The sequence below is a fragment of the Oncorhynchus nerka genome, linkage group LG11, assembly GCF_034236695.1.
Source record: "Oncorhynchus nerka isolate Pitt River linkage group LG11, Oner_Uvic_2.0, whole genome shotgun sequence".
In the NCBI taxonomy this organism is placed as follows: domain Eukaryota; kingdom Metazoa; phylum Chordata; class Actinopteri; order Salmoniformes; family Salmonidae; genus Oncorhynchus; species Oncorhynchus nerka.
In genome coordinates this window covers 29,737,796-29,749,861 of record NC_088406.1, presented here as the reverse complement: position 1 = coordinate 29,749,861, position 12,066 = coordinate 29,737,796, and the positions used below count along the sequence as shown (strand labels likewise).

Sequence of the window (12,066 nt, the reverse complement as noted above, 5' to 3'; positions counted from 1 at the left end):
CCAGCAATGTAGTTAACAAATGTGGCAATCCGAAGCAGAATAGCATAGGCATGTAAACGGACGTTAGTAACGTTAAACTCTATCTCTGAGATGCAAGAAATAGGCGTTTTTATGCGCCAAGTGGGAGGCGCCGTGGTTTCCGTTTCAATGATAATGTCTACACGACTTGAAAACATGGACACATACCACATTTAAGAAGCAAATACTTTTTCATATCAAATTCATAATATGTTGGCTGTAATCTAACGGGCTGCTAACTCCGCGGGCAGAGTGAACGATCCATTGGAATGTAGTCAGCACAACGCCTACCCTTTTTCAAAATGTTTATTTTTGGCACATGCGCAGCGCATGCAGTTCTTGAGCAACTTACAGAAAATGATTCATCAATTTATTGATTGAATGCTGTCTGTATTTAAAGTAGTTCTGAAGTACAATTAAATGTGCTTTTTTTCCTGTGAACTACAAACAGTTTCACACATTCTCAAGTCATCATATTTTATAATAGCCTATTTATATTTATTCAAAAAAAAAAGTGTGTGATGAGACAATGGCAACACCCACAGTTGACAATATTGGATTTGTTTTGTCTGATAGAACTAGTGGGCAGCTTTTGTCCTTGAGCCGGAGCGAGAAGGCTGATTCCCAAAGGGAAGAAATATCCAGAATTCTCTCATTTGTTCATGAGACCCACGAGCAGGTTTAGCGCTTCTTTTTTTACCTGTATTTTACTAGGCAAGTCAGTTAAGAACAAATTCTTATTTTCAATGACGGCCTAGGAACAGTGGGTTCACTGCCTGTTCAGGGGCAGAACGACAGATTTTGTACCTTGTCAGCTCGGGGGTTTGAACTTGCAACCTTCCGGTTACTAGTTCACCGCTCTAACCACTAGGCTACCCTGAACAATATGCCAACATATTTGAGTGAAGAGAGAATATTGTAGCACTAGGTCAGGTTGGTATTACCTGCTGTGTGCACACAGGATTTTTATTTGTAAGGGGAAAAGAGATACTCAAGAGGAATGTCTCTTTAATATGTAAATGTTGCTCAACTTCAGAATAAATGTATCATTACCTTCTCGTATTGTATTAAGTTGTAATTTTATGATACTGTAGATGTCTAATGTAACAAAATGGATCCACCTCTGTCCTAAATTTACTGGACTTTGAACTTCTAATTCCTGACATCAGACTACAAACTTTGAAAGCCAATAAGCAAAGGGAAAGCAAATGTTTGCTTCTTCTTTGACCAAGGGCAGTGTCAGAGCCCTGTAAAAAACAGACAGGAGAACTGCCCATCTCTGCTTGGTTGTAACTGCGTGGGAGAAGTCAGTTTTCCATTTCAGTTTTCACATCACATTTGAAGTGCAAGTAATCTACATCTTGCAGTCTCATCTGTGTGTTTTTGCACATATTCCTGACTAAGGTAATAGTAATTAGGTCATATCTACTGTGTGAAACTTTACAAACTTAAGGGTGTCTCGGTTTCCCTCACTGTGGTTTACAAAGGTGTTGCTATTGCACATTTCCCTAGTATGTACTTTATTAGTATAGACCTTATCATAGAGAGAAAAGCCTAAGTTAGCAGGGAAATGGTGGCCTCTGTAGAAGGTGCATTTTCATATCTCATTTGCATTGTCATAGAGGGAACGATGCTTGATTCTGGCAACATAACCTTCTTAGAGTATCTGTGCCTTTCAAAGATTAATCCTGGTTTTCATTTGTGCCACAAAGTTGGCTTGGCCCCCCAAAAACATTAAAGGGACCTTTTGGAGGGCCTTTTACAGAGAGCTTAATTTCAAATGCCTTTTAATCTGCTTTAATCCGTAGCAGAGATCACATCATTAAAATAGATTTTGTAGGGGGAAAGTATTTGTATAACTTTGTATCCTGTCCACCTTAATTATTGATTTAACTAAATAAATTGACAGATGTTAGAAAAAGGCCCTGCCTTTCACACATACAGTATCACAGGTGCAATGGAAGTAATAAAATAGAAAATTTATATAAAGACGATATAATCTAGCTAATTCAATAAAATTACTAAGCATGGAACAGCTTAATAACTTAATTTGAAAAATGAAAAACTATCCTGTTTGTCAGTGTGATTATTACCAGAACACTGCCCTTGCCAAAGCATCATCCTACCTAAAAGCCTGATCAAAGGTCATTTGCAATGTCCAACTCGAATATAAGCTTAGCTAAAGCCACTTAATGTCAAAAATCATCTGTCTCAGAACCCTAATTACAACACTGCAGGGAAGACAAAGAAAAATATTTTTTTCCCCTCCTGGCCAAGGAAAATGTTGATGGTTCTTGGGAATAGAGATTAATATGTAAGGCTGCAATACAAATTGATCACGGATGATGCTTCATGTTATGTGCAGTGTCTGTGCTGATGTGGTTAGTATTGTCACATTTCAATCTGCTGATTATATTTAGCAAAGAACAAGACTCGAACATTAATTCATTGCATACCATTCTCCAGTGATAAAATGTGTCCGACATGTCATCTAGTGGTAGATACTAACAAGTGTTTTTCTTTCCTTTCCATTTCAGGTTGGCATTAAAGGGCAATATGGCTGACCGGTGGCTTCAAACGCCAATGGATACCATCAGCAATCCAGCATGTAATTCATCATAACAAGGATGAATCAGCCTTCCTACCTTAAAGGGGAAATTCACACATTTTAACATGTGGCATTTTTCCTCTTTCTGTGCTTGTAGTTGATCCCCCTCCAAATATAAAAAAAAATGTTTTGTTAGAGAGAAAATTGTCACTGACTCCAATGCAGTATGAAAACACGTCTAAAGTATGTTATAAAATGCTCAAAAACACTCCAGACCAACTCATATTACATCAGAATCTCATTCTGGATGTCTCTACACTCAGTCTGTTTTTTTTACCCCACTGTTCAATAAATTCATGTTTGAATGATGCTATTTACAACAAAATTATGCAAATATGGATTTATGGGACAGTAGACATCTCTCAAATTGAGTGCAGAGACATTATACAGAATAATATTCTGATTTAAAGTGTTTCATAACATGCTTCTTTCTACACATTTTCACAATGCATTGTAGTCTTTAGCAAGTGATGAGAGCAAAATGTGATTTCCAATTCTCTCTAACAAAACTAAATATATAAAAAACAGTTTGGGCGATCAACAGAAGCACAGAAAGAGTGAAGATAAGGTCACATGTAAAAATGGGTGAACTTCCCCTTTAAGGTAGGAAAGCTGATTATTCATCCTTGTTATGACCAATGACTTATATAAACCTTGGATTTCTATTTGCTATGCATTGGCCATTGAGAGGCTTTGAAGCCACCTGTCGGCCATATTGGCACTCCCTAGTAGGAGCAGTCCTCCATAGGAATAAATGGAATTCTACACTATTTCAACTAAATGTTATGCATTTGACAAAATTGTATAGAAGTATTTTTGTGGATTTTTAAAATGTATTTTATTGAACATTTATTAATCTAGGCAAGTCAGTTAGGACCAAATTCTTATTTACAATGACAGCCTACCAAAAGGCCTCCTGCAGGGACAGGGGCAAAAAAAATAACTAAATAAAATAAAGGACAGAACACAAATGACAAGAGTGATGCCACAACCCTAGATAAAGAGAGAGACCTAAGACAACATAGAAAGGCAGCAAAACATGACAACACAGCAGGGTTGCAGCACAACATAGTAGCAGCACAAAACATGGTACAAACATTGGGCACAGACAACAGCACAAAGGGCAAGAAGGTAGAGACAACAATACATCACGCAAAGCAGCCACAACTGTCAGTAAGAGTGTCCATGATTGAGTCTTTGAATGAAGAGATGGAGATAAAACTGTCCAGTTTGAGTGTTTGTTGCAGCTCGTTCAAGTGGCTAACTGCAGCGAACTGAAAAGACGAGCGACCCAGGGATGTGTGTGCTTTGGGGACCTTTAACAGAATGTGACTGGCAGAACGGGTGTTGTATGTGGAGGATGAGGGCTGCAGTAGATATCTCAGATATGGAGGAGTGAGGTCTAAGAGGGTTTTATAAATAAGCATCAATCAGTGGGTCTTGCGACAGGTGAGAGGAGTATAGGGTGCAGTGATGTGTCCTATAAAGAGCATTGGTAGCAAATCTGATGTCCGAATGGTAAAGGATATCTAGCCACTCGAGACCACCCTTGCCGAGCTATAAATTACATCTCTGTAATCTAGCATGGGTAGGATGGTTATCTGAATCAGGGTTAGTTTGGCAGCTGGGGTGAAAGAGGACCAATTTACGATATTTTTAATTTTTTTACCTTTATTTAACCAGGCAAGTCAGTTAAGAACACATTCTTATTTTCAATGACGGCCTGGGAACAGGGGCAGAATGACAGATTTGTACCTTGTCAGCTCGGGGGTTTGAACTCGCAACCTTCCGGTTACTAGTCCAACGCTCTAACCACTAGGCTACCCTGCCGCCCCAGGTGGAGGTGTTCAGAACAAGGTTAAGGGCAGAGAAAGCTTGTTGTACAGTGTACACTAAGAAAGCTTTTTGTTGTAGAGTGTTTATCACAAAATCCAGGGAGGGGCCAGCTGAGTATAAGACTATCATTTGCATATAAATGGATGAGAGAGCTTCCTACTGCCTGAGCTATGTTGTTGATGTAATTTGAGAAGAGAGTGGGGCCTAGGCACGAGCCTTGGGGTACTCTCTTGCTGACAGGCAGTGGCTGAGACAGCAGATGTTTTGACTTTATACACTGCACTCTTTGAGAGGTAGTTAGCAAACCAGACCAAAGACCCCCTCAGAGACACCAATACTCCTTAGCCAGCCCACGGAGAATGTCCACTGTATCAAAAGCTTTGGCCAAGTCAATAAAAATAGCAGCTCAACATTGCTTAGAATCAAGGGCAATGGTGACGTGATTGAGGACCTTTAAGGTTGCAGTGACACATTCATAACCTGAGCAGAAACCAGATTGCATACCAGAGAGAACACTATAGACATCAAGAAAGCCATTCAGTTGATTGTTGACAAGTCTTTCCAACACTTTTGATAAACAGGGCAAAATAGAAATAGGCTTATAACCGTTAGGCTCCGCTTGATCTCCCCCTTTAAATAAAGTAGTGGGGACAGTAACATTAGTACTCTCTAAATAATACTTGAAGGAACATGTTTGTATATAGTTTTTAATTTTTATGTTTAGCTCACATAATGTAATTTTAAAGTATTCATTAAGGTGTCTGTAATAGAATAATCATATAAAAAAAACTAATGTAGACAATAATAAATACATTTCTTATAGCTTCCAAAATAGTTTTACGCTTCAGGAGAAGTGCCAATATGGTTGCCCGGTGGCTTCAATACAGCGCCCCGTTAGTCATCCAGGGTTAATACACATCATTGGTTATGACATATCAGAGCAACATCATTTGTACCAAAGGGATGTTCTGCTCTACTATCTTGCATCACTCTCCCATGTTGGGTTACATATTATTCCACTGAAAACCCAGTCCAAGTAGGTTACTATTGCACATAACTCTGGCTTTTGAGCACCATGTGTGAATCAGTGTACATTGAGATCGCAAGTCTGCACACAACAAAATGGATTAGATGTATTAATATTTACATTTGTGATAAGAAACTCGATATAAAAAAATAAGTTAATTGTGGTCATGTCAGATCAGTCAACCAGTGCAGTCCCACTGGTCAAAGACCTCAATTCAACGTCTATTATACGTTGGTTCAACATTATTTTATTTTATTTGATTGAAATTATGTAGAAACAGTGTTGATTCAACCAGTGTGTGCCCAGTTGATTGTTTTTGTAAGGGGATTTCCCTAAGTCAGTCAGCTCCTTCTTTATTCTAGCTATCGTGTGATTTCACAGGAGGTTGGTGGTACCTTAATTGGGGAGAACGAGCTTGTGGTAATGAATGGTATCAAATACATCAACCACATGGTTCAGGGGTTTTATGCCATTACATTTGCTCCATTCCATCCATTATTATGAGCTGTTCTCACCTCAGCAGCCTCCAGAGTGTGATGTACAATAGTCCTATGAATCTGCAGCCTCTGTCCTCTCAATCTCCTGAAGTGAAAGCAGAGGCTCAGAATTCTGATAGTTTGATGACAGTTTTGTCCTTGGAAAACAGGAAGCCCCTTCCAATCTATTGCTAGTACTGTGCATGTTGCAATCAACTTTAGCAGCATCTTTTTCATCCATGTCCTCCAAGTCTACAAAGGAAAGCACAAAGAGGTTATACAGCCATAGATTTGAACGAGTCTCTAGTTGTTGTTGACAGATTACTCTTTGTCAACAACCACAGACTCTTAATAATAGCTGAAGAATTGTACCAGACTTACTACTCACACTTCAGCACTGTCTTGTACACCTGTGTGTAGCCTCGCTCTGGGTTCTTGCTCAGGTCTTTGTAGTAGTAAAAGCGTAGCTCCTTTGGGTACTGAGAGTAAGACAGGTTTAGGACCAGGGGAATGATCCGGTTGGACATGGGCCCCTCAGACAGTGCCTGGTGCATCATGTACTGGCACCAGTCATCCAGCAGGAAGTTGGGGGTGATCAGAAGGGCCCAGCAATGGCTGCTCTGCACAGCCTGGCATAGCTCGGTGGGGATGGCACCCCCCACGCTGGCGTCACGTTGCCGCAGGAAACAGCGCAGGCCACATGCCGGTTTCTCCAGGTAAGTGGCCAGACGGATGGCTTCTTCGATGTCCACAGGGCTATGGCACACACACAAGTCGTAGGTCTGGCTCCAACGAGTCATAGAGCTCAGAAAAGGTGGTGGTGGGTTAGGAGTGGAGGTGGGAACCAATGATGAGGCACCATCATCGACAGAAGGGGGTGGAGTCCTGACCTGTACATGTGGAGAGGAGCTGCTCTGTGGAGACTCTTTTTTCACTAAGAGTCGACGGAACCAACCTGAAACAAGAGAATTAAACATGGGTTCTTTCCAGTGGTGCAAACTACTTAAGTAAAAATACTTTAAAAGGACTACATAAGTAGTTATTTTGGGTATTTGTATTCTTTTTAACTATTTCTATTTTATATTTTACTTTACTACATTCCTAAAGAAAATAATGTAATTTTTAATCCATACATTTTCCCTGACAGCCAAAAGTACTTGCTAAATTTTGAATGCTTAGCAGAACAGAAAAACGGTCCAATTCACATCATCCCTACTTCCTCTGATCTGACCAATGCACTAAACACACATGCTTAGTTTATAAATGTCTGAGTGTGCCTTAGCTATCTGTAAATAAAACAATAACAAGAAAATAGTTCCATCTGGTTTGCTTAATATAAGACATTAAGTGATTTATACTTTTACTTTCGCTTAAGTAATTTTAGCAATTACATTTACTTTTTATATTTAAGTATATTTCAAACCAAATACATTTACTTTTAGACTTTTACTCAAATAGTATTTTACTGGGTGACTTTCACCTGAAACATGTTCTATTAAGTATGACAATTGTGTACTTTTTCCACCACTGGTTCTTTCACATCATAACTGTTTATCAAAACAGGCAAGTTTATATCCAATTTGTGAATAGATGTTCTTTTTGTTAAGTTGATCATCTACAAACAGTACATGTGGTTTAGGAAAAAAGTATTTCAACTTACCGTACATGCTCTTGACATCATTCTCCAGACTATTGCAATGTTGTACCTCCAATAAGAAATACTGTAATATCCTTCGCATTTGATTTTTTTCTTTCTTTTAATAGATGTGCTGCTCTGTATACACACTAAGCACTTAACAGAGTTGATCACATAAAACAGTAATTCTCATTATTGAAGCAAAAAAGAAAAGTTAAATACATTAACTACAAAAAATGTCATAAAACACACCAAAGGGTTCCCTGATACTCCCAGCAGAAAAAGAGGAAGCTGAATCTGTAGCAGCTGCAGCTCACTGTTTGTCTAAATGTCTTGATTCCCACAACGCACAATGTCTCTCATTAAATTGCAATATAGATACGTTTTTTGTCCATAGTGCAGGGCAGGAGAGGTCTAGCCTATAGACTAAAAATAATCCAACTGTAGCATGTTTTCTAACGTAGGCTACTTGATTGTCCATCCGTCCAACTGCAGATTCATTATTCTTGTCTGGGTTAGAATCAAATCATTCAGTAGGTAATCAAATATTTTAGGGAACTATGTACGCAACAGGAAGGAAGTCATGCAGTTACCCTTTTAGCCACAACTTTCACAGACAAGCTGTGGCACAACGTGTGATGTATAGCCGTTTAATGGTCCGTCATGTATGTAGGCTACTGTATTTATTTCTCAATTTTAACACCACAAGCCATAGTGATAGTAGCCTATTATGTTATTTGAAGGAAGTATGCATACAGACCAAAACCTCATCAGAAAAAGTGTTTCGTAGTCAGTGTGTCCTTTTAGTGGTTAAGAATATCCGTCTTTCAACCAAATGTCAGTCTTTCAAGGAAATTGACACACCACTAAGTGCATAATATGACAACCTACTTTTGAAAAGTGAGAATTTCAAAACAATATACGTTTCCATGTGTGATTGGTAAAATAACTCTAAAATGGCCTAAGCCTTTAATAAATGACAGACACTTCATCAGAAATATGGATTTAGCACCTTGTCCAAGAGGACAAACATACTGTAAGCTTTAATTTTGGAGCAAAGAAAAGGAGGGAGGATGAAGTTTCTTTGGCTAGGGATAGGCCTACATGTCAGTATTGTATGTGAGTTGATCCCATAGCAGTAATTGTAGTACCATAGAACCATCTGATCTGCAACCAGATTTGTGTTTTGCATTGGACATAGCTCATTTACAGATGGAAGAGGAAGCGAAACACCCCACTCGCGGGTGGGTGGGGGGTTTTGGCCAGAGGGATGGTATTTTCTTGCTCTCCATGTAATCACAAAACTAATAGTGTGTATTGGGGGGTGTGCATGGTGGAGACCTGGTTTGGACTTTCCACCGTAGTGGCACCTAAGGAAACACCTACACACCTTCCTGAGCACTGACGGGACAATCCCTTGAAAGCCCTCTGTTGCCACGAAATAGTGGGATCATGCAAAGCCAACACAACAGGGAACGCAGGAGAGTCGATTAGGAAGAGACTAATTCGCTCCCTATGACTCTGACGTTATCATAGTGAGCGGAGCTGTGACCTCCCTAATTAGCCCCGACTCCAAAGGACGACTGTCTAAGGCATGTATAGGGTAGGGAACATCAGACACAATAGGGATCCCTAATCTCATAGCAAAGGAACGGTCGATAAAGTTCCCAACTGCGCCTGAATCTACTAGCGATTTATGCTGGGAACGTGGGGAAATCTCGGAAATTCTAGCGACAACCACGTGTGCAACAGGGAGCTCTGGGTGAGTGGTGTGCCTACTCACCAACACTCCGCCTGATACCTCTACCTCCTGGGGATGGATAAGGAGAGATTGAGGATGGAACTGACGGACCCCGATCAGGAAGTCCGCGGGAGGCCAACAGGTTATCCAACCGGATCGATAGGTCCACCAGCTGGTCCAGTGTAAGGGTGGTGTCCCTGCAGGCTAGCTCCCGACGAACGTCCTCTCGTAAGCTACACCTGTAGTGATCGATCAGGGCCCGCTCATTCCATCCCGCGCCGGCCGCCAGAGTTCTAAAGTCCAGCGCAAAATCTTGAGCACTCCTCATCCCCTGACTTAGATGAAATAGGCGTTCCACCGCCGCTCTCCCCCCAGGTGAACTCCTCATAATCATCCAACGTCTGGCCTTCCCTGCCCCAGATGGCGTTGGCCCATTCCAGGGCTTTACCGTTCAGACAGGAGATGAGGGCACTCACTCTCTCGCGTCCCGAAGGGGCTGGCTGGACAGATGCCAGGTAGAACTCCAGCTGGAGTAGGAACCCCTGACACCCGACAGCTGTCCCATCATACGCCCTCGGAAGCGAGAGTTGAATCTCACCGGATCCTGATAACGGAGGGGTGGACATCACGGTAGGTAATGGTGGAACCTGAGGAGACGACACAGGGTGCACGGGTAAACACCCTCTCTCCCATCGGTCCATGGTTTGCAGCACGCGCTCCATGGCTGTACCCAGACTCTGCAGCATGGTCGCGTGCTGCTGAATGCGCTCCTCCATTTGAAGGGGAGGGCTAGCTGCACCTGCTGACTTCATGTTTATGGTGCGTGATTCTGTCAGAGTCTATCTAAAAGACAGCGAAGGACTCAGGCGCAGGACACAGATGAGAGTAACAATCACTGATTTACTCAATCCAAAACGTAACAAAATCCCGTTCCAAACAAGAACAAAACAGGACTCAAACTACAACACACCGGAATACACGAAAGACAATCACGCACAAAACAGAAAGGGAAACCAGAGGGTTAAATAAGGAACATAATTATGAGATGGGAACCAGGTGTGTAAACAGACGAAACAAAAGGAAAAATGGAACATGGATCGGTGGCGGCTAGAAAGCCGGGACGTAGACCACAGAACACTGAACAAGGAGAGGGAACAGCTTCGGGTGGAAGTCGTGACAGTTTAAACTTTTGGGTAGAACTTTTTAACTTTATATTTTTTCTACAAAACATAGAAATGTGCCATTTTCACATTATTTTGACACTGGACAATTTTGACATTGTCCAATAGATAATGAAAATGAGGTTGAAAAGTGGTAAAGTTGCCATTTAAGAAGATACATTTTAGAAATAGGCGGGGTTTATGACTTTGTGGCAATCACAGAAAAGTAATGTTTTTTGTATGCTGATGATGTGGCTCTGTGGAACAGAGGTGGAAATGTGAAATATGTGATGAGGAAGATGCAAGAAGCTGTGGAAGTGTTGGGTAGTCCTTTGCATGGGTTGATGTAAGTTTCCTTTGACAATCAGTCTTCCAGATAGATGACACAGGCACAGGAACCTTGGTATAAAACTCTCTAGTAATAAAATGCAATTGCAGACAAAGATTCACATACAGAATACCTCAGTAGTCTATAGTAAAGATCTGTGTGGCGAAACAGGAAACAACGCTCCTTATACTAGTTGGTGTTCATCCACCTCTGGCCTGCTCGCCTCCCTACCACTGAGGAAGTACAGTTCCCGCGCAGCCCAGTCAAAACTGTTCGCTGCTCTGGCCCCCCAATGGTGGAACAAACTCCCTCACGACGCCAGGACAGCGGAGTCAATCACCACCTTCCGGAGACACCTGAAACCCCACCTCTTTCAGGAATACCTAGGATAGGATAAAGTAATCCTTCTCACCCCCCCCCTTAAAAGATTTAGATGCACTATTGTAAAGTGGCTGTTCCACTGGATGTCTTAAGGTGAACGCACCAATTTGTAAGTCGCTCTGGATAAGAGCGTCTGCTAAATGACTTAAATGTAAATGTAAATGTGTGGACAGCCTACCATCTACCTTAACATTCTAAAATGAGAAAATCATGTCTAGACTGTGGTTTCTCTCTCTACTATCTCGGCCTTGAGCCTGCGTGACCATCAGCAGGTGCAGACAATTCTCAGCCTGAGAACTAAAGCAGTACATCTCCATTTACCCAGTACTTTTCCATCATTGCGCATTGCAAGTATACAAAGGTCATCACATATATACAGTAATCATGGCATTGGCTGAATCGACTGAATCCGATGCGTATACCCAAATAATTCTCTGCAGCTGCCACCACATCAATTTGAATTGTTATTATTTTTTAGGACTGGGTTGGATCGCATCCAACTTTTAGGGTGCATACACCGCCACCTACTGTACTGGAGTGTGAGTCCAGTCACAGCCAACCCACTGTACATTGCATCTCTTCATTAGTCATGTTACTCTAAAAAAGTGAAATAGAGCCCTAGACACCACTTCCTACCCCTTTCCTCCCCCCATTACACCACCCCAACCCCATCCAGTCTCTCTAACCCTTTCACACATCTCTCCCTATCTATGTCATACAGTTCACAAAATATCAACACATGCTCCACCGTTCCTCCACTAAACACTCATCACACAGACCTGTTTCATGTCTCCCTATCATCCAACCTATCATTCAAACCTGTGTGCCCAAACGTAATCTACTCCACATAACTTC

General features: G+C 41.4%; 2 protein-coding genes across 6 annotated transcripts in view; both read right to left on the bottom strand.

Annotated features, from left to right (window-relative positions):
* The window catches only part of LOC115136662 (CMP-N-acetylneuraminate-beta-galactosamide-alpha-2,3-sialyltransferase 4-like), a 38,589-nt gene extending 38,295 nt beyond the window's left edge, over window positions 1-294 (bottom strand). For 2 of the 4 annotated variants that reach the window (XM_065024388.1, XM_065024389.1), the window contains exon 1: window positions 2-294. The gene's annotated coding sequence lies outside the window, so the exon portion shown is untranslated. The remainder of the gene's footprint in view (window position 1) is intronic. The other 2 variants (XM_065024387.1, XM_029672269.2) reach the window with 1 other exon arrangement.
* Window positions 295-5,151: 4,857 nt separating this feature from the next.
* Window positions 5,152-10,420, bottom strand: tirap (toll-interleukin 1 receptor (TIR) domain containing adaptor protein). 2 transcript variants are annotated; one of them, XM_029672267.2, is made up of 3 exons: window positions 9,385-10,420; window positions 6,354-6,920; window positions 5,152-6,217 (listed from the first exon to the last, which is right to left on the bottom strand). In XM_029672267.2, exons 1-3 carry the CDS (start codon window positions 9,734-9,736, stop codon window positions 6,039-6,041), a joined length of 1,098 nt encoding a protein of 365 aa, XP_029528127.1. In that variant the 5' UTR covers window positions 9,737-10,420; the 3' UTR covers window positions 5,152-6,038. The 2 variants fall into 2 exon arrangements, with proteins under 2 accessions (XP_029528127.1, XP_029528128.1); XM_029672268.2 differs by lacking the exon at window positions 9,385-10,420 and adding an exon at window positions 7,626-8,782.
* Between the last annotated feature and the right edge of the window lie 1,646 nt (window positions 10,421-12,066).

Bases quoted from the DNA above. Each gene is read 5' to 3' on its own strand.
- tirap (XM_029672267.2), bottom strand. From the start codon at position 9,736: ATGATTATGAGGAGTTCACCTGGGGGGAGAGCGGCGGTGGAACGCCTA. The intron at 6,921-9,384 runs GTGAGTAGGCAC...CTCTTGTTTCAG, and splicing joins AGGTATCAGGCGGAGTGTTG to GTTGGTTCCGTCGACTCTTA. The intron at 6,218-6,353 runs GTGAGTAGTAAG...TTTCCTTTGTAG, and splicing joins GTACAAGACAGTGCTGAAGT to ACTTGGAGGACATGGATGAA.